The 21,316-nt window shown below is 41.1% G+C and overlaps 1 protein-coding gene across 1 annotated transcript in view; it reads right to left on the bottom strand.

Moving 5' to 3' along the window:
* The window catches only part of SLC22A3 (solute carrier family 22 member 3), a 127,573-nt gene that overhangs the window by 4,878 nt on the left and 101,379 nt on the right, over positions 1 to 21,316 (bottom strand). The window contains exons 6-10 of the mRNA XM_004449796.5: positions 13,901 to 13,998; positions 13,572 to 13,786; positions 7,730 to 7,838; positions 6,865 to 6,977; positions 3,860 to 3,959 (exon numbers count right to left, since the gene is read on the bottom strand). Coding sequence (XP_004449853.2) covers positions 3,860 to 3,959; positions 6,865 to 6,977; positions 7,730 to 7,838; positions 13,572 to 13,786; positions 13,901 to 13,998 — 635 coding nt within the window. The remainder of the gene's footprint in view (positions 1 to 3,859; positions 3,960 to 6,864; positions 6,978 to 7,729; positions 7,839 to 13,571; positions 13,787 to 13,900; positions 13,999 to 21,316) is intronic.

Here is a 21,316-nt window from a genome sequence, read left to right as displayed (position 1 = left end):
AACAGTGCCAAAAACACAAAACAGTTTGTCTCATGGTCTTCTAGCATTGAGATTGGGGTGGCAGGATTGGAAACCCCCCTCAGACTCTCTGTCCCTTCCCCCATAACATGATGCAGCTAAACAATTGCCTGTGCTGACACAAGTAGCATGTGTTCCTCCTGTGTGGATGAAGCAAGACCCTACTTCCCACAGATGAAAAGAGAATTTCATTTACTCACTTAATTCTGGTTTACAAAATGGCAGTGTCCTAAAGAGAATCCCCACCCCTACCCCAACAAATGTCAGGGAACATTGTTCTAGGCTGAAATAGAGGTAGAACTTGGAATGAGGAGTAAACTGTTACTATGATCTACCACTTTACTTCCAATCCCAGTGTGAGAATCTGATCTGGTTTCCTTCATGGGGCAGGCACTTCCCTCTCCTCTGATAGCCTGTCCTGTCAGTAGCTGACCAATGGATATGATGTAGTGATATTCTTTTGAGCACACCGTTAGGCATTTCTAAGGAATGTTCTGGGGATATTTAATCAATCTTATCTTTCAAAGCTAGCATCAAGAAAGAGGACAAGTAGAATACAAGGAAATAGCAGTTTAAGTTATTAATTACCCTGTCAAGTTTTGAAAGTCAGGAAAAATACACTTGAGACTCTGAGGAGAAATGGTACCTGATTAAAAGAGGATCAGAAATAGGACATATGCAATCATACCAGAGAGATTCGCACTGTTAAAAAACATTTCATCCTATTGCCTGATCCAGACAACAGAGTGAGAGGCTTCAGGGCTCCACCTTCCCACAGAACACCAGCAAGAACTGGCAGAAACATCTTTCTCAAAGCTCCAGAAGACAGTTAGAGGACTGCAGTAACCGTGTGAACGCCAAATCAAGAAAAAGGCTATTTAAAAGTGGTAGGATTGGGAGCGGCGGCGGCTCAGCTGATTGAGCGCCTCCCTCCCACTTGAGAGGTCCCGGGTTTGGTTTCCGGTGCCTCCTAAAAAGAAGATGAGCAGATACAGAGAGCAGAAAGTGAAAGACACAGAGCAGACAGTGAGTGCAAAGCCTGAGGATCTGTGGGGCACCATCAAGTGCACCAACACATGCATTGTGGGAGTCCCAGAAGGAGAAGGAGAGAAAGGGGAAAAATTTTTTCAAAGAAATAATGACTGAAAACTTTCCAAATTTAAAGAAAGACATAAATATATACACATTCAAGACACTCAATGGGGCAGCGGACTTGGCCCAGTGGTTAGGGCATCCGCCTACCACATGGGAGGTCCGCGGTTCAAACCCCGGGCCTCCTTGACAGGTGTGGAGCTGACCCATGCACAGTGCTGATGCGCGCAAGGAGTGCCCTGCCACGCAGGGGTGTCCCCCATGTAGGGGATCCCCACGCGCAAGGAGTGTGCCCTGTAAGGAGAGCTGCCCATCGCGAAACAAAGTGCAGCCTGCCCAGGAATGGTGCCGCACACACAGAGAGCTGACACCACAAGATGATACAACAAAAAGAAACACAGATTCCCATGCTGCTGACAACAACAGAAGCGGACAAAGAAGAAGACATAGTAAAAAGACACAGAGAACAGACAACCAGGGTGGGGGGGAGGGGAGAGAAATAATAAATAAATAAATCTTAAAAAAAAAAAGACACTCAATGAACTCCAAACCCAAACAGACCCACCCTCTGACATAATATAATCAAATTGTCAAATGCCAAAACTAAAGGGAAGTTTCTGAAAGCCACAAGAGAGAAGCAACATGTCACATACAAGAATGTCACACTAGATTAATTGGCAATTTTCATCTGGAAACCACAAAGAAAAGAAGGCAGTGGGGTGACAGAGTAAAAATGCTGACAGCAAAAAACTGCCAACCATGAGTTCTATATTCAGCAAAACTATTCTTCAGAAATGAGGGAGAGACTAAGACATTCCCAGATAAACAAAAGCTGGAAGACTGTGTCACCACTTACAAGAGACGGTAAAGAGAGCTGTGCAGGTTGAAAGAAAGAAGCAATAGACTATCAAGAATATGATCTCCAGTAAGGATAATGACATGGGTAAACATAAATGCCACTACTATTGTATTTTTGGTTTGTAACTCTACTTTTTGATTCCTATGGGATCTAAAAGGAAAATGTATACAACGTACATAAAGATAAATCAGTGGTCTTGGACTCAAATGTATAAACATGTAATTTGTGGCACAAACTACATAAAGATGTGGGAACAGAGGGGTGGAAGGACATAGTTTGTGTGTACTACTGAAGTTAATTTGGTATCAAAGCAAACAAGATTGTTACAGATTTAAGATATTAAATTTAAGCCCCATGGTAACTACAAAGAAAATATTGAAGAATAGGCAAGCTCATAGACATTGAAATTAGAGTATAAGTTGCCAGCGGTGGAGAACAGGGAGAATGAGGAGTTAATGGTTAATGAGTGTCGGGTTTTTGTTTGGGGAAATGGGAACGTTTTGAAACGGAAGGTGGTAAGGGTACTGCAATATTGCGAAGTGATTAATCCCAATGAATGGTATGATTGGGAATGGTGGAGATGGGAAAGGTTATGCTGTATAAATGTACCCACAATAAAAAAAAAAAGAGCAATGAAAGAGATAATAACAATTACATGCAATATGTGATCCTGGATGGGATCTAACAAAGGAGGAGAAAAGGCGGAAAAGGACATTATTGGGACGTATGAAGAAATTGGAATATAGACTGTAAACTTGATATCAATGTTAAATTTCTTCAACTTGCTAGCTGCACTTAAGGTTGGTTACATAAGTGAATATCCATGATTGCAGGAAATGTACAGAGCAGTTTCAAGCATTCATGGAGCATGAGGTATACAGCCTACACTCCAGTGCTCAAAAATGGACGGACGAATAGGCAGTCAGACAGAGGTTAAACGGATGGACAGATGGATAGATAGACTGATATTGTAGTTGGGGAAATAGAGGAATATCAGAGTTCTCTGTATTGGGTGGTATTATTTTTGTAACTGACCTATACATTTGAAAGTATTTCAGAATAAAAAGTTTCAAATAAGAAATAAAAATATTTCATCATCAAAAAGGATAAAATCATAAGACTACACAAAAGGAATCAGACTTGTATACTGAGTTTCACCATCAGTCCAAGCCTTTAAAAGTTGTAGAATCTTTCTGAGCACAGACTTCTTAACGTATAGAAAAAGTGAGGATAGTAATTGCTATTGCAGAAAATAATTTTATTAAATTAAATAATAGATGAAAACATCTACCACAGAGGGTACTTAAAAAAAGTCAGATTCTACCCTCTTCCCAATCTCCTTCAGTTATTTATCAAGTGAAGAAAAAACTGCATTACTTAAAGTTTGGTCTATATATTTATATCTCTATCTCGATCTCGATCTATATCTCTATGTCTCTCTCTCTCTATATATATATATGTATCTATGATCTATCATCTATCTTTCTATTCAGTTATACAGAAGGATTGTTCTTTTTATTTTTTAAAAAATATTCTAATGTATTATTCAGTTATTTAGTGACTTTTCACTTTATAGCCTTTTGATGCACATTTAAGTTATTTCCAATTTGTCAAATTAAAAAACCTTTCCCTTAGATCGTTTCTGAGTTTTAAGGCCTTACTTAGAAATGCTTCTGTCTCCACAACCACATCTAAAAAATAAGCACATTCTTTTATGTGCCTATTTTTTTACAGTAACACTTAATTTACTTTGGATTTTTTGTTTAGGATAGGAGATGGAGATTTAATATAATTTTTTCCCCATGGATATTCAATTTCCTCAACACCATCTTTCTCCTACTGGTTTTGAAATGCCATTTTTCTGAGGAGGCACTGCATTTTGCACCATACCTGCCAAGTTTTTCTACATCATCCACTGTCTCTGGCAAGGCAATACCCTTGGTTTCGGGCAACAGCATGACGAGGCCACCACAGAGAGTTGCCAGGATTCCTAGGAAAGAGGGGGAAAAGCATTACTGTACCAGAATACACAAGCTGGCTCTCACCCCTGCCTGCCGTTTCTGGAGACAGCTATGCCCGCCAACTGAACTAGCCGTCACCATCCGCCCAGCGGTCTTCTGGTTACCCTGATCGGCTCTCCATTTTCCCTTTGCCATGACTTGAAATGTTCTCTGCCTTCCTCAAACCCTATACAGTACCATCATTCCACACTCCTGGCATTCATTCATTCATTCATTCATTTGCTCTTTGAACAAATATTTATTGAGTGCCTACTAAGTGCCAAACACTCAAAGGAGACCTCACCTCGTACAAGGAAAATGGAAGCCACCAGTAAGGAATCCGCTCAATTCCCTTTTATCAACACAATAACACACCTGCACCTCACCCTTCTTTTCCTACGTACATCATACCCCCTGGAAGACCTGCCTCTGTTTCTGCTCAAGGGTGATGCTCACCTATGCTTCAGGGAACCTCACTGTAGTGAGGATTAATCCCCTCTCCCCAATATCTTCGACCTATTGGTGGAAACAGCCAAACATTCTAGAATCTCCTATCTTTAACACACCTTCCCTCAACCTCACATTATCCTCCAGTTACCTTCTTCCCTTATTTCTGTTTTCTACAGCCAAACTTCTTAAAACACCATCGTCTCCCATTTTCTTCAAATCCTCTTATCCTAGTGTTGTGCTGGCAAACATTAAACAACTGGTTTTCTGGAAAATCAGTCCCTGGTTTATAGCGTTTGCCTGTTTCCATGGTGTAAATATCTCCACCATGGATGATTTCGAGTGACCAAAGTGACATCACTGCATGCAGAAATGGGAAGAGATGGCCAGTATCTCTACCATAAAGATATAACAGGCATATACAAGCTCAAGACTAGAGACAATAGTAAAAGGTAGTAAACTACTTAGGAAGCGATGAGTTTTGAGTATTGATTACCATTGCTTTTAATAAATGGCTCCCCAAATTCCTGAACATTTAAGAGTTAGCCCTGGTGAACTCATATGAGCCACTTCCAGCGTGCTGCATATCCCACCTTCCCCAGTTCTAACATGGGTTCTGCTTAATTTTTCCCTGGTCCTGTTCCAACCATGTCACCAATGACAACCTGCCCCCAGATTCAATGCGCTACCATTGAGTCCTTCTTGGGCTCATGTCCAGCAGCCTTTGCCATTGGTGAACAAACCCCTTCCACTGGGTTTCCTTGACCCATCCTCAATTAGTTTTCTTCCTCATCTCTTTGGTTGGAGACTCTCCTTCTCCTTGTGTCTCATCAGTCGTCAAGGCTCTGTCCTAGGCTCTCTCCCCACCCCCCCCTTTGTCCTCTTTTTTTGGGGGAACTTGGTCACTCTCAGATCATCCATCCATGGTTATCTATAAGTGAAGACACCCAGATCTTCACTTCTAGTCCAGACTGCTCTTCTGAGCCCACAGGCACTTTGACCTGCTCATGGCCAAAGCAGAATCCCTCCACTGCCTCCCGCAGACCTGCTCCTCTGGTGGTCAAAGTCACAACCACTTCATCATCTACAGGTTCTCCAACCAGGAACCTGGGTTTCCCACGTCACAGCCCCTTTGTCCCTTCTCCAGGCAATCATCCTGTCTCTCTGATTTTACTGCTGATATATTTCTTGAATCTATCTGCTCCGAGTCATTATGAGGCCTCTTCCGGATTATAACAGAACTCTTTTGGTTGTCTCACCTCCAGCATTATCCTCTCCAGTTCATTTGCATACCTCCAAATCTGACAGTGGCCCTCCCCTGTTCCCAGCTTACCATTTTCAGGAGGTCCCCTTTGCTGTTTAGATAAAGGGCAAACCCTTCTCAAGTCTGATGAGATCCTTCCCTCTCTAGCCCCTGCCTTCCTCTTCAGCTTCATCTCTCTTCAGACTCCCCCTCCCTTACCACACTCCCTCCTTCATTGGCTGTTTGCGTGAGGACACCTTTTCCCTCTCGCCTTAGGTCCTTCCACTCCTGGACTATCACCCTACACCTCTCTCACTGGATTGCTCCCATTTGTCTTCTAGACATTTGTCTTCCAAGGGTCAACCTAGATTAGTCATGACCTCATTCCTTCCTGGTCTTTCTGCTGGACTCAGCTGGGCTGGACGTCCCTCTGATGCACTCTCATCGCACCCTCTACTGTCACTATTTCAGGGTTGACCACAGTCTACTGTAACTGATTAAGAAAATTAATAGGCATCTCTCTCTACATAGACTCTATGAATGAAGGACTGCCTTACCACACCAGCTCCCAGACTATGCAACACTCCACACCGGGCCAGGTTCTCATCTGGAATAATCAGCCTACTGAATCTCCTAGACTACTCTCCCTTGGTTGAACAATGATGCTCTCTTTGCTTTTCCTGCAGACCTCAGAATTAACACTGAGCTTTATGACCAAATCCCATTAAATAACTTGAAATGATCTTCTATTGAATTCACCGCTATCAAATGATTAGATGCTGACGTACTGCTCCTAACACTGTCAAAAGGATTTTTGCATTTTTTCGGCTGGGAAGTATGTCCTCAAGGACTCTGTTTTTACACTTATTTCTAGACATACTTAAAGTCTGATTTGCTTCCCTGAAAACTACTGGGTCTATTCCCCGATACTATAAAAGAGATTCACAGAATTTGATTTTGCCTTAGAACCCAAACAAAGAAGGCTAAATTAGATACTATTCACCATAACCTTTAATATAAAGCCAACTAAACTAATTTAGGGTTTCAAATTTTACTGTAATGAGATTAGCTCCTCTAAACTGAAACAGTTGTGGTAGATTAAATGAATATCACTCATTGGAAACTTAATAAGCAATAGAGAGTTCTGTGAATGCAAAGAGTGTTGATAAAAGCATTTAAGAACAACCAGTAAAATTAGTTCTTACCGAAGATGATGAGAGGTAGCTCTAGCCAAATGGCTGCTAGTCGAAAGAGCAGAAATGGAGCTATAATTCCCCCAAAATCACACAAACCGGAACAGAGCGAGACTCCAAAGTTTCTGGAAAGTGAAAAAATAAAAATAAAAACAAAAACTGTTTAGACAGATTTAATGCAATGGAAAGACTCAGGCATATGCATATAAGGAAATTAGACTATTTTCCATACAGACTGTTCTTTGAATTTGAAAATGACTATCCTCTCATACACTAAGCAAATCCTCTTCATTCTGCCCCATTTCCTATTTTGTTAAATGTTAGGTCATGCTCTGCAGTTTGGGGGAAAGTCCTTCAGCAGCTCAGTCTGCCTGCTCTGGGACAGTGGGCACCACCTTGGTAACCTAGATTGATAGCAAGGTGTACTCCCATGGAATATTTCCCCAGCAAAGGAAGCCAGTTTGTACTATTCCATGCAGACTTTTTTATTTTGTCCTTCAATGATCAGGCACTCAGCGCCGCAAGACGCAGAATGCGATCAGAAGAGAGGCTGCAGCCTTGAACCAGGGTTATACTGATGAATATACAGACTGAAGCCATCATGTAAACAAATGCTCTGGCCAGGTTTTCCTCTTTCAAGCCTACTGCTTTTCCATGAGACCTCGGCTGTGTGTTAAGATATCACAAAATGCAATGTCAAGATAGTCCTGCAAAGAGCAGCTGTAAGTCAAAGCATATCTTCTTTACAGGCTAAATTCAGCCCAGGCTGAAATACCACCGAGCTAAGGAAATGCTTTCGTAGTTATTTTGTAAGGCAACCTAAAATAGTTAGCTGAAGCGTTACTTATGAGAAACCAAGCCGTAATGTTGGAATTACCGTAATGTTGTTGGATACAATTCTGAATTTACCAAATAAACAATTTCAAAGGCCATGGTTATCCCTAGTCTTCCTAGGGTGGCAATTGTGGTCCTCAACCACGGAATTCCTGTGAACACAGAAAGTTTGGAAGGGGAGAGTTAGTAGTTTGCTTTTGTGAACATTTAAGAAAACAACAAAAGGCATTTGCTTAATGCTCCTCCAGCTCTAAGTCTTAGTTAATTTTAAGTACCAGTGATAAATGCCTTGCTAATTGTAGTCAAATTGCATGACCAATGACAACCGGAATGGTAGCTAATATTTTAGCCTTAGAGATGCCTTACGTTATCTTACAGATCTAGCATAGCTGGTTTTTTATTATCTGTTTTCTGGGCCACAGGGAGATGAGGTGACCTCTAAGCTCAAGGATGCACAAAGAGCAAGCAGATGCTACTCAGTAAATGAACCAATGAAAGAGTAAGCGAATAGGGATTTTCTAGGGAAAATGTCCCTGACATATTTTCTGGGCAGTACAGTAAATGAACATTGGAATAGACAATATAACCATCCATCCTTTCACTAACTCCCATTTCTTTGCTCAGTGTGTAGAAGATAGCAAATAGGGAATGCTCGCTGTGTGTTTTGTATGTTCTCATTTACCAGCCTGGAAAAAAAAAAGAGACAAAAAATCCGGGAATTGGACTTTGGCCCAGTGGTTAGGGCGTCCGTCTACCACATGGGAGGCCCGCGGTTCAAACCCTGGGCCTCCTTGACCCGTGTGGAGCTGGCCATGCGCAGTGCTGATGGGCGCAAGGAGTGCCGTGCCACGCAAGGGTGTCCCCTGCCTGGGGGAGCCCCACGCGCAAGGAGTGCGCCCGTGAGGAGAGCCGCCCAGCGTGAAAGAAAGTGCAGCCTGCCCAGGAATGGCGCCGCCCACACTTCCCATGCCGCTGACGACAACAGAAGCGGACAAAGAAACAAGACGCAGCAAATAGACACCAAGAACAGACAACCAGGAGAGGGGGGGAAATTAAATAAAGAAATAAATCTTTAAAAAAAAAAAAAAGAGACAAAATCCAACAGACTAGGAGAATCCTGTCCTGGATCTGACTTTGGTTTCTAGACAGTAGCAAGGGCTGGGATATTTGGAAGAGAAACATCTGTTCTGTATGTTTTCATTAAGAGGTATGGATACAGGAAGGCACAAATGGGCACAGGCAGAGGCTACTTCCCGACAAAAGGACAGTGTACCAGGGCTCTCTAGCAGAAGGCTGCCTGGAACACTGCTTTCAATGAGTTCAACAAATGTCTCTTGAGTTGTTTTTCTATAATCTAACTCTGTTCACAAAGTAGAGACGTCTGGAGAGATTGGCAGTGGTACACTATCTCCCAAATTCTGGCACCAAGGTATCTGTCATCCATTGTCTTCCCCATCCCAATCTTGCTACTTCCCCCGGGAAATCCTCCAGAATTTAAGACATTGTCTTACTTTTATGTTTTAAGGGAAGAAGGAGTAAACCATTATTGGTCTAATAGATCAGGGCTCTAAAATTTCTTAAAAGTAATGCAAATTATGTCATCCTTCCTCAGTGGCCTTGGGACAAGGACAGTTGCCCACGACTGCTCTTGGAAGAAAAGTTAGGGAGGGGAAGCTTCTGTCTGGTTTTCATCTTTCTCAGACTCACTCGGTTTAAATGGTCCTTTGATCTTCTAGAAGAATTATTGCACCTTCCTGAATATATATATATATATTAGAAAATCAGTGAATGGAGAGGATTAAAGATAAGACCCAAGATCAGTGGATTTATACGTGTTTTCTCTGCAGGATATTCAGCCAGTAAAAAACTAAAACTCACCAAATAAAGTGATTATCAAGGAGGGCACGCAGGGAAAATACGGTTCACACATTCAGATAATTGCTGGGAGGCCCCAGTTTATTATAATATAAGTCGGCTGAGTGCATCCTGGCCGACTTGATGTTTTTCCTAAATAAAGTTGCCTGTAGCTCTCACATTAGCAGTTGCACCAGAGGGTAACGGTAGAGTTGTGCCATCTGCTTTGGCATGGAACAGTTGTACACATGTGTTTTATGTAGGCTTTACTTTCTCACTAAGGCCAGGGGAGGGGACTCAGAAATGCCTCCCAGCCCCCGCCTTCAATGAGCAGGTGGTGCCCGTGTCAGGGACTGGACAATGGAAAGGGGCAACTTTTGCCAAGAATGCCTGGCTCCCAGCCAGGCTGTACAATCTCCCACTGCCCTCAGGTGGTGGTCAAGAGGCGGCCTGCTACTGTGGAAGTAACTTTATTATCCAGGTTAGATGCTCCATGTGTAAGTTTCTTTCTTCGAAGTCAAGTTTGCTCTGTAACTCAGTCCCACTAACAAATTCAGGGACAACTTGGGTTTACAGCTAAGAGGAAGGCTGTTTGATGGCAAAGGACCAAAAGCCAAGAGACCCAATCAAAACACACACACGCTGTGAAAAACACCTGTGGTTAACTCAGCAAATACAGATAAACAACTTGTCAATTCAGGAAAATATTCAGAAACACTTTCAATGACTACCCCTGGTATCGCATGCAATGAACCCTCAATTTCTATTCCACGTGCAATGGGAAGAGAAGAACTCTTCTTAGTAAACTACGTTTTTCAAAAAATTTAGAGCAGTTATAGAACATGCAACTAGCACAAAACTTCCATATACCACAACACTACATACGGTTTCCCCCACTAGTAACTTTTTGCATTAGTTGTGAACTACGTTTTTAAGTTAAAGCAAAACCTATACAGATTTTCTCATAGAGTCAGAATCTAGAAGATAGGCTATGAGGGGATGGGGTGGGGATAGGAAATGGGAAGTTAAGGCTAAAAATGTACAGGTTTCCTATTTAATGATGGTGATGTTTTGGTAATGAATGGTGGTGAGGGCAACACAACATTGTGAAATAATTAATGGCACCGAAATAAATAATGTGAATGTGATGAAAGGGGGAAATCTTAGATTGTACACGTGGTAACAGAATAAACATTTTAAAAGAATCCATGGAATTACACTGTACACTGAACCCAAGTTAAGCCGTGGACTATAGTTAAGAGTATAATTATAATAATGTGCACTCCTTAATTGAAATATTCCACACCAATGCAAGGTGTTACAATAGCGTGGCATATGGAATCCAGTGTTTTATGCATGATTGTTCAGTAAGTGCACAACTTCTCCAATAAAGAACAATAAAGCAACAACAAAAAGAACAAGAAAAGAAAGCAACCTTCCAACTATACAGTAGCAGAGTAAAATGGAAATCAAAGTTTGGTCTTCAATGTTTTCCCCTGACCCACTTTTAAAAAAAATTTAATTTAAAAATTTAATTATCTTTTTTTAAAGTTAATAGATCACACATCAATCCATTTTTAAAAAATTCCTCTATTTAAACTGGAAACTTCCTGAGGGTGAGAATGATATCTGGCTTATTCACCTCTCTACCCACACTCCTGATTTAATGCCTGGCAATTAATAGCTACCAAATAGACATGTATAGACAGATATTTATCCTGACTCTTAGGATGTGTCGATGACTCAAGGGAAATGAGATAAATATAGCAGTGAACTTCTGTAGTTTTATTTAAGCATGGGTGGAACTGATGTCCTGCAAATTTATGAGCCTTCACATTGTGTTCTACCTGCCATAATATCAATCCTCCCGCGTATTCTCAAGAAAGAACAGCCTCTGCTGTGCTGACACCAAGGTCAACAGGGAATCCAGCTCTCTGGAAATCCCCCCTTCCACACCCCCTGGAACACGGAAATGATGCATTTGCTCTGATCAAGCGTTCCCTGGGAGTCTGAGAGCTTCCTCTTTCCAGCCCTTGCTGGGTTCCCGGCCGGGGGCGTCCGTGTCACCTGACACCTCTGCCTCCCCCTGTGCACGTCACCCATCAGTGTTCCGTGGCGTGTAACGCATCGACCTCTGCGACCTTCATTTTCCCTCCAGTGCCCTCATCTTCTCTCTGCCCTCGCACCCACTGTCTGCATTGTGGACGTTGCCACCAGGTGATCCCTGCTCCTGAAGTACCCAAGCTCCAAGCACCTTCCCTCCAGCCTCCTTGCATGAACGTTATCGCCCAGTGATAACAAAGAACGTTTATTCCCTGAGCCCACGAGGTGTTTCGTACTTGACGGAACTATTTTCTACTCTGGGGACATCCCTCCTATCCTCCCCTTCATTCTGAGCATTTCTTTCCATTCTTCCTTTTGGTCCTCAGGTCCCCGAAGCTTTTCCTTCCTCCCCACATGGATTAATCACCCCCTCGCCTTTTTTTTTTTGGTTGCTATTTTTCAACCTTGTAACTAATCCTATCACTTCATTTGTCGCAGTGAATTGTGACAGTGTGAAAGCACCTCTGTCCCTTAAAAGGTTGGGAACCACTTGAAGGCAAGAGCTGCGTCTTTCTTCAGTCCGCATCATGGTAGATGCTCAGGAAATGTTTTCGGCAGTGTCAATGTTACCACAGAAAGAACATCAGACGAAGGTGACCGGAAGTGAACTATGTCACTAAGAGCTGGATTCAGCACAGCGTCTATTTCCCTCATAAATGAAAATAAAATGAATTGGGAAAAATCTATGGAAATAATCTCTTCTCAAAGTCTTGATACTGATGAAGAAGAAAATTGAGTGACGGGGAAAATTACAACTAATGTAACTTATGGACAATAGTTAACAGCAATATTGTAATATTTTTTGCAGCAACGGCAAAGAAAATATATCAATGCTAAGGGGCAAAAATAGGGGGTATGAGAAGGTATGGGATTTTTCCTTTTGGGGAAATGAAAATGTTCTACAATTGAGGTGATGAAAATGAGAGCTGTTGAGTGTACACTTTGAATGGATTGTATAAAACATGGGGCAGTATAACACAGGGAATCCTGTGGTGGAAGATGGTCTGTGGTTAACAGGACAAATATGAGAAAGTTCTCTCATGAACTATAACTAATGTATAATACTAAAACCAGGTGTTGGGAAGCAGACTTGGCCTAGTGGTTAGGGCGTCCGTCTACCACATGGGAGGTCCACGGTTCAAACCCCGGGCCCCCTCGACCCGTGTGGAGCTGGCCCATGCGCAGTGCTGATGCGCTCAAGGAGTGCCGTGCCACGCAGGGGTGTCCCCTGTGTAGGGGAGCCCCATGTGCAAGGAGTGCACCCAGTAAGGAGAGCTGCCCAGTGCAAAAGGAAGTGCAGCCTGCCCGGGAATGGTGCTGCACACGGAGAGCTGACACAACAAGATGACGCAACAAAAAGAAACACAGATTCCCATGCCGCTGACAACAACAGAAGCGGACAAAGAAGAACATGCAGCAAATGGACACAGAGAACAGACAACAGGGGCATGGGGAAGGTTGGAGGGGAAAGGGGAGAGAAATAAAAAATAAAATAAAATAAAATAAAACAGGGTGTTAATAATCAGGTGGCTTAGGGGGAAAAATACACCAAATGTAAGGTATGGGCTATAGTTAGTAGTAATATTTTAATGATGTTTATTCATGAATCATAATAAATGTTTCACAACAATGCAAGGTGTTGGTGGTGGGGTGATGTATGGGAGTCCTGTATGATGATATGCATGTTTGTTTTGTAAGTTCCCAACTTTTACTCTGTACTTTTTGTTTATGTATGTTCATGTATGAATGATACACTTCAATAAAATATTCGAAAAAATTGAGTGACACACTAAAGCTTGCCTGATACCCAGATGTTGCTGCAACGGTACATTGCTAAGGGCACGTTGGCTTCTCTACTTGAATATTTTCATTCAAGTTTTTTTTTTTTCAAGTTCTTTGGTTGCCAAACAGATTTTGGGGAAGATTACCTTCCGGCAAGAATGCGGTGACGAGACATGCCACTCCAGCCACTACATTGCTTGCTGCAAAGGGGAGGCGTCGTCCAACACGCTCGATGGTTACCAAAATCAAGAGAGCTCCTGGCAGTTCCACAACTCCCGAGATGAAAAAATCGACGTAGAGGTTGCCTCCTATGATTCCCAGGCGCATGACAAGTCCTTGGTACACCACTGCACTTGTGAACCTGCAGAACGTGAAAGACGCCCGAGGACAGCGAGCGAGAGCCTTAACCCCACTGGAAGGAAGGGGCAGGTTGCAAATTTGATACAAGCTGTAAATCGTCACAAGTCAGACTTACCAAGCAAACATAAGGATAAGCGTGCACTTCCTCATCTGGGGCGTTCTCACCAGATCTAAGAAGGCTGGGTTACTAACTTCCTCATCCGTAACAGTGATCTATATGAAAAAGCGGATTTCAATAGCAATATATACAGCAAGAGAGAGCTGCAGGGTACAGATTTGTCATTAACCAGATCTGAAGCTGCAGAATCAAACGATCTTACTGAACTGACCCGGCCTTTGACTATTTTTCTCTCCTTTTTAAAAATGTTACATTCAAAAAATATAAGAGGTCCCCATATACCCCCACCCCCTTCACCCCACTCCTTTCACATCAACAACCTCTTTCATCATCGTGGGACATTCACTGCATTTGGTGACTATATTTGGAGCACTGCTGCACCCCACGGATAATGGTTTACGTTGTAGTTTACAGTCTCCCCGAGTCCACCCAGTGGCCGGCCTTTGACTATTACACCTTAAAACCAGAGCACAGAAATGGCTACTTCTCCAGCGTTTTGAATAGGTGAAGATTCCAGAGATGTGATTGCTCCACTGAGGATTTGTTTTTTTTAAGGATAAGGACAAAAGGAGTATTCTAAAGGAAAATACATGTGTCCATGTATTCAACTGGAGGGAAATGAGAGTAAAAATGGCTAAATCAAGGGTTTTTTAAAACTAAAATTCTCATTCTTTACTCAGAGAAATGACATTGTTATATATTAAGTCCAAGAGCAAGCACCAAAGTTATTATTTTCTCCTGTTTGTTTACTGGAACACAGCCTATTTTTGACCCAGGAAAATTTAGCTCATCTCTATTTGGCCACCCAAGAAGTTGGTCTTTTCTTCAATTCAATTCAACAAACACTTGTTATTTGCCTTCTCATGGAAACACGGCTAAACAATGAATGCTGAAGCAAAAAGTCAAGTGCCCTGGCCCTAACTGTTTCCTTAGAATGTTGCCTTACATTTTGACTCCTGTTAAGGGAGAACCTTTACTACCTTAGACAAATTCCCTTCTGTCTGTTTACTCAACTCCAGATCTGGTCCAGATTGAGTCGAAATCTAAGCAAAATTTCCCCAAGTCTTTGAGTCAAAGATCTCTTTGCCAGCAGTCATAAGAATTTAACTATAGTAAATTCACACTGATAGCACCTTGTAAATTACATATTCAAAACATTAAGTGCAGTGGGCCAACGAGGTTTTACATTCCTTGTGCCTGTGATTGTTATAGGGAAAGTCTCAACATACACGACGACTACAAAACAGATGTCTTAGAGGGAGCAGGTGTGGCTCACGCAGTTGAGCACCCACATCCCACATGGGAGGTCCTGGGTTTGGTTCCTGGTACCTCCTAGAGAAGAAAAACAAACAACAAGCAGACAACGAGAAAAACAAAAATGAGCAGGGAGTGGATATGGCTCAAGCATTTGAGTACCCACCTACCACATGGGGGGTCCTGGGTTTGATTCCCTGTGCCTCCTAAAGGAAAAAAAAACCCAGACAACGAGCAGACAATGAGCAAAAAACAACGAGCAGATGAGGGCAAACAGCAAGCAAAAACAATAAACAGCGAGCCATGGGGAGGGGGGCGGAATAGAGGTCTTAGAGGGATCCCGAATTCCTAAGTGTTTCCAATATTCTATTTCTTTTATTTTGAGACACATATTTTAATGCTTCTTAAACTGAAATATGACTTGAAACAAAGCTTGGAGGCTGGACCCAGTGATCTGAATTTACTAATCAGAAGCCATGTTATGTGCTTGGCTGTGTTCCCCACTGTTCCTGGGGAAGAGGATTTTTATGTTCCTTTCTGTCTCCAGTGAGCCAGCAAGGGACTGGACCCCATGGTGGCCTGCTAAGAGAATGGGGGATGGGTGCCAGCTGCTGCTGCACAGGAAGAACAACTCACTGTTCTCTACTGCAGTTGATCATTCTCTTCCTCCTGCTCTTTCCCAGATGCTGTACTCTGTTTTTCTGGTCTCTGGAGTTTCCAAATACTTGCTTCAGACTATTTCCCTCTGTTTGATAATTGCCTTGGTGGAAGGACTGAACCCTGGAGCTCCCTCCCCTGCCATCTTCCCACAATTCTTCCATAATATGTTATCATGTAGTTGGTTTCCAAACTAAAATTGTTAATATCTATGGCACATGGTGTATTTATTAGATCCTGGGCGAAACACTTTACATCCATTAAATGAAATGGATTATTTCATTTAATTCTCACCAAAGCTCTATGAGTTCAGCAGATTTCTTCATGCCATTTTATAAATAAGAAAAATAATGCTTAGGACATTAAAGTCTGAACAACTGAAAGGTGAGTGAGCCAGGATTTAAAACCAAGCAATTGATTCAAGAGCCTCAGTTCTTATGCCCACACTGAACTTCTGAATATAGAGAAAGTTTTTTATACTAGAAAAATATTTTTTGTTGTTTATGGTGATTTCTACACATTTTTAAAAAGGACATTATAGACTCGATTGATAATCTAATGTTAAATTAAAACACTATTTTGTGGAAAGTTTTGATTTGACTAAAATAACTTAGATACATTAGAGTGGATTAAAATAATTTAGATTTTCAGCATTTTTAATTCCAAGGTTAAAGCCCCTATAATTCAAGAACACTTTTCCTCCATGGAAGAGTAATTACTGGCATATTCCAGTGTGCCTTTTCTTTTCACACAAGGATTGTTCACAACTTAAATGCTTGAGTCTGTTGGTTGTGTACATCTCAAATACTCTTCCTGGGCATTCCCAATTGAACTCCCTGCCTACACATTTACACCTTTGCTCACCAAAGCACATGATGGAAACTATCATTTCTTATTTCTAAAGGGAATACTCCCACCCATTAATGGTAGGTTCTTTTAAATTTCCTTTTCAGTTTTCCTATTTCCTGCCTATAGCTGTCACTTCATGAACATCCCAGAGTTGAAAAGACATCATACGTTGCATATTTCAAAATCTCTGGTCAATTCAGGTAGTTATTGCAACATTCAAACACCTTTGTATGTTTTTCACTTATTCTTGTTCTTAATTGTTTATCAGTGATCAAACAATAGAGTACCTCCTGCCTTCCTGTTAGCTCTGCAGAAGTCACTTTTTGCTGCCCACATCTCCAGGCAGGTCATATCACTACGTGATCACAGAATTATGTCGTGTTTGATTTTGAGGAATTATTAGTAGTCTTATGGTCTAACCCAGGGTTTGGCAAACATCCAGACAGTAATTTATTTTGGCTCTGTGGGCCAAACGAGTCTCAGTTCAGAATTACTTAACTTTTTGTAGTGTGAAATCAGTCATGGACAGTATGTAAATGAATGACAGTAGTTACGTTCTAATAAAGCCATTTACAAAAACAGGGAGCAAGCTGAATCTGGCTTTGCAGGCTGTAATTTGCCAACCCTTGAACTAAAGGGTTAGTGCTGGAGAAATTTATATAGGGGCTGTTATTATTCCCATTATGGAGATGAAGAAATTGAAGTATAGGAAAGCTAAGGAGCTTACTCAAGAAGGACACACAGACAGTCAGGAGATGAAACAGAGGTCAACATTAAAGTCAGTGTGCAGAGTACAGTATTCTATTATTTGAAATATTGTGTGTCGTCTCACTGATGACTCTCGTTAGGTGGTGGGATTACGGTTGCTTTTACTTTCTTTTTGGTTATCTTAAAATAAAAAAATTAAACCTGTATCACTTTGCAACAAGAAAAACTAGTTCGTTTTTAAAAAGCAATGGATTTAAATTTGACTGTAATATACCTTTTTGATTATTCACTGAGCATTATTCCTTCTTTCTTAGTAGAATTCCCCTCCTCACACAACCACATACACACACAGCATGCTTTTAGTGGATGCGATTGCTTCTAATTGTAGGGGAGGCCTGGTTATCTAAGGGGAATCCCATCTTTTATTCCAGTGATGGGCAGGGGACCCAATCAGAGCCAACTAGGACTAAGGAGATGGCCCAATTGGGGGCAAGGAGGAAGGGGAAGGTGGTCCCATCAGAGCCAATGAGGAATGGGAGGGTGACCCAGTCCCAGCCAATGAGGAAGAGGCTTCTGGGAAAATCCCTCTTTGCTCTTAAGTCAGAGGTTCCTGAAGGAATCTCCCTCTTTTGTCAGGGAATTACAGACCAGTGGTGGGCATAAATTGTTCTTAGAAGCCCTCCCATACCCACAAGAGAGCCAGTCTTAAGATGACGCTGTCCATCAGCAAAGCAGAGAAACGGAAAATACTATAGCCTTGATGACATTGTCGAGACCAGGTTTGGCTAACCCTGAACTCTGCTGTGTTTCTAGAATTCCAGATACTTACGCTAATAAAGGCCCTTATTGTCTAAGCCCATTTAAGTTGGTTTTCTGTTAACTGTTGCCAAAAGCAGAATTATCTGAAGAATTTAGTTCAGAACAATGCTTTTATTTTAAAGACTGAATATTTTAGGCTAAATAATTTTGTACTAAATATTTAAAATGATTGCTTCAGTACTCCAAGTCATTCTGCAAAATATACAGAGTATTAATCCTAATTTGAACCTTTTGAGATTTAGAGCCAAACAATGTTATGATCTCTGCTTTTCCAAAGCACAAATTTAATGTCTAATTTATATCCTCTACGAAAAGAATGTGAAGCACTGATGAAGGTAATTAAGACTCTAAAACCAGTCTTCCCTGTGCAATGAATGAAAGGATTAATAGTACTTCCAAGCAAGTAAGTATTTTGCCACATTTAAGAACAAATCCAACTGGTCTTTGATTTCCTCATGCTTTCCACAGTGACGCAAATATTCTGAAAGATGACCCACTTTCTAGTTGTTCAAAGACCTCGAGAGACTAAAAGAGGTATCTTGGATGGAATTTATCCCGTAAAGTCTTGGCAACTTGTGTGAAGTGATGGCTGCAGCCTTATTCTTTTATAATATCTAATTCTCTATTTTGAAAATAAATTGTGTTTCTTTGCTACTGCCAAATTTTGCCTAGTCTTAATGAGATACAAGAGAATATGAATGCTATATCCAGTTATTATGTGTTTTTTAAAAAATGAATTTTACTGAGACAGTAACTTAGATACAATAAAACTCATCAGTTTTAAGGGTACAACTCAATGAGTTTTAAGGAAGTAGAGAGTATCAGTCATGATCTGGAACATTTCCATGACTTCAAAAAGTTTTCTCTTGTCTGTTTGCAACTAATGCGCTCCTCCCACCCTGGGCCCTTGGCAATCCTTAATCTACAGTCTTGCTTTTTCTAGAATATCATATAAATGGAATCACATAGTATGTTGTCTTTGTGTCTACTTGGCCCATATATATATTTTTTAAACAAATCAATTTTGTTGATACACATTAATAAAGCATACAATCCATCCAAAGTATACAATCAATGGTATTCATATAATCACATAGTTGTGCATTCATCACTTCAATCATTATTAGTCCATTTTCATTATTTCAATAATAATTTAAAAAAACCAATCAAACAAAAGAAATTCATCGCCTCTCAATTTCTCTATGCTTCCCCTGCTGTATAGAGCTGCTATTTTCTAGCACATTTATTTATCTTTTTAAAAGCAGTTTTATTGATATATATTTACTTACCATACAACCTATCCAAGAGTATGACAACGGCTTTTAGTATCATCACAATGTTGTGCATTCATCACCACGAAAAATTTTAGAACAATTTCATTACTCCAAAAAGAAACACTCCACACCCCTTAGCATGTCTATTGCATTTTGTCATTCATTTAAGTCATCTTAATAGGGTATGCTGGCCCTGATGTGGAGTAAGGGAAGAAGGGAATGACACTGGGTAACATTTGCCTGTTTGGAGGCCCCTGCCTAGTAATGTTACTCATAGAAAAAGGTATTGCTCAAGCTTGAACTGCAGATGCCAGTCTCCTTATACTTATTTACTGAGCAGATTCACTGTCTGCTCTGTCCACTCTTTGTCTTTAAATTCTGCCAAGACTTTTGGTTTACATCAACTATGTTGTGCTCTATGTTAAAAGAGTGCACAATTCATCTTTTTTCAAAATTAATTCACCTCTATTTACAATTTGGCCTGGTGTCTTTCTGAAACATTTTTTCAAGCTGACATTTTAATTTAAACTGCCAAGGAAGAGAAAGACATTATAAACAACAATCTGTTACAGACATAGAGTTCAGAGCTCCCCACATGAGGAACTGGTTTGAGATCAAGAAGGATACCGGCCAGGAGTAGGCCAGAGATATGGCATTTTACTCGGACATTTTCTTACTGGGTAAGTTACTTAAGATCTTTGGGGCTTAGTTGTTTTAGCAGCAGCAGCACGAGGATAAGAACACACATCATCAGAGTATTTTGAAAATTTAACTGCTCATTAGAAGGTGGTGATATATATCAATATATCTTTTTCTAATTTTTATTTTATAAGAAGCTTTAGATTGTATAAGTGTTACATAAAAAAATATAGGGGAGTCCCACATACCCACCCTTCCCCCTCCCCCACTTTCCCACCTTAACAACATCTTTCATTAACGTGGTACATTTGTTACAACTGATGGACACATATTGAAGCACGGCTACTAACCATGGTCCATAGTTTACATTACAGTTTACATTTTGCGCCACACAATTTTATAGGTTTTGACAAAATGTATAATGGCCTGTATCTGTCATTGCAATGTCACGCAGGACAATTCCAATGTCCCCCAAATGCCCCATGTCACACCTCTTCTTCCCTCTCCCTCCCCTCAGAACCTCTGGTGACCACGGATTTATATCAATGATACAAGTTCTTCCATTGCTAGAATAATAAAGCCTTTTTTTTAAAAATTACTTTTTAAAGATACTTAGATTATATAAATGTTACATAAAAGACAAAGGGGATCCCCATATGCCCCACTCCCCACACCTCCCCCACCTCCTACATTAACAACATCCTTCATTAGTGTGGTACATTCATTGCAATTGATGGACACATTTTGGAGCATTGCCACGAAGCATGGATTACAGTTTACATTGTAGTTTACACTCTCTCCCAATGCCGACTTTTAAAATAATATTTCAGAGAGACTTTGCTTCACTTGGCCCTCTTCATCCTTTCCTGTAACTCATGCTATACTACATAAAGAGAGAGGCTTTTAGAAGATGCTCTGATATGAGTCCCTTTGTAAAGGGAGCTGTTACTATGTTTTTTAAAGGAGTGAGTTTATTTTCAGATTGGATTTTCTTAAATATACCCAGTATATTTAGTATCAGTTTGGCACCATTGCTCCCCCAGGCCTGTAGGCACCCACAAGCAAATAGCATTCAGAGAACCCTACCACTCCCAGGATGGCCCACACAGCACGCGTGCCCGGTGGCCGAGCCTCTTGCTAGGTTTGCGTTTGTAAATCAGCCAGCCATGCCCCACCCCAGACCTAGAAATTGGAATCTGCCTTTTGCTGTGTC

Source organism: Dasypus novemcinctus, chromosome 28 (assembly GCF_030445035.2).
Source record: "Dasypus novemcinctus isolate mDasNov1 chromosome 28, mDasNov1.1.hap2, whole genome shotgun sequence".
In the NCBI taxonomy this organism is placed as follows: Eukaryota; Metazoa; Chordata; class Mammalia; order Cingulata; family Dasypodidae; genus Dasypus; species Dasypus novemcinctus.
This window is presented reverse-complemented; position numbering and strand designations above follow the sequence as displayed.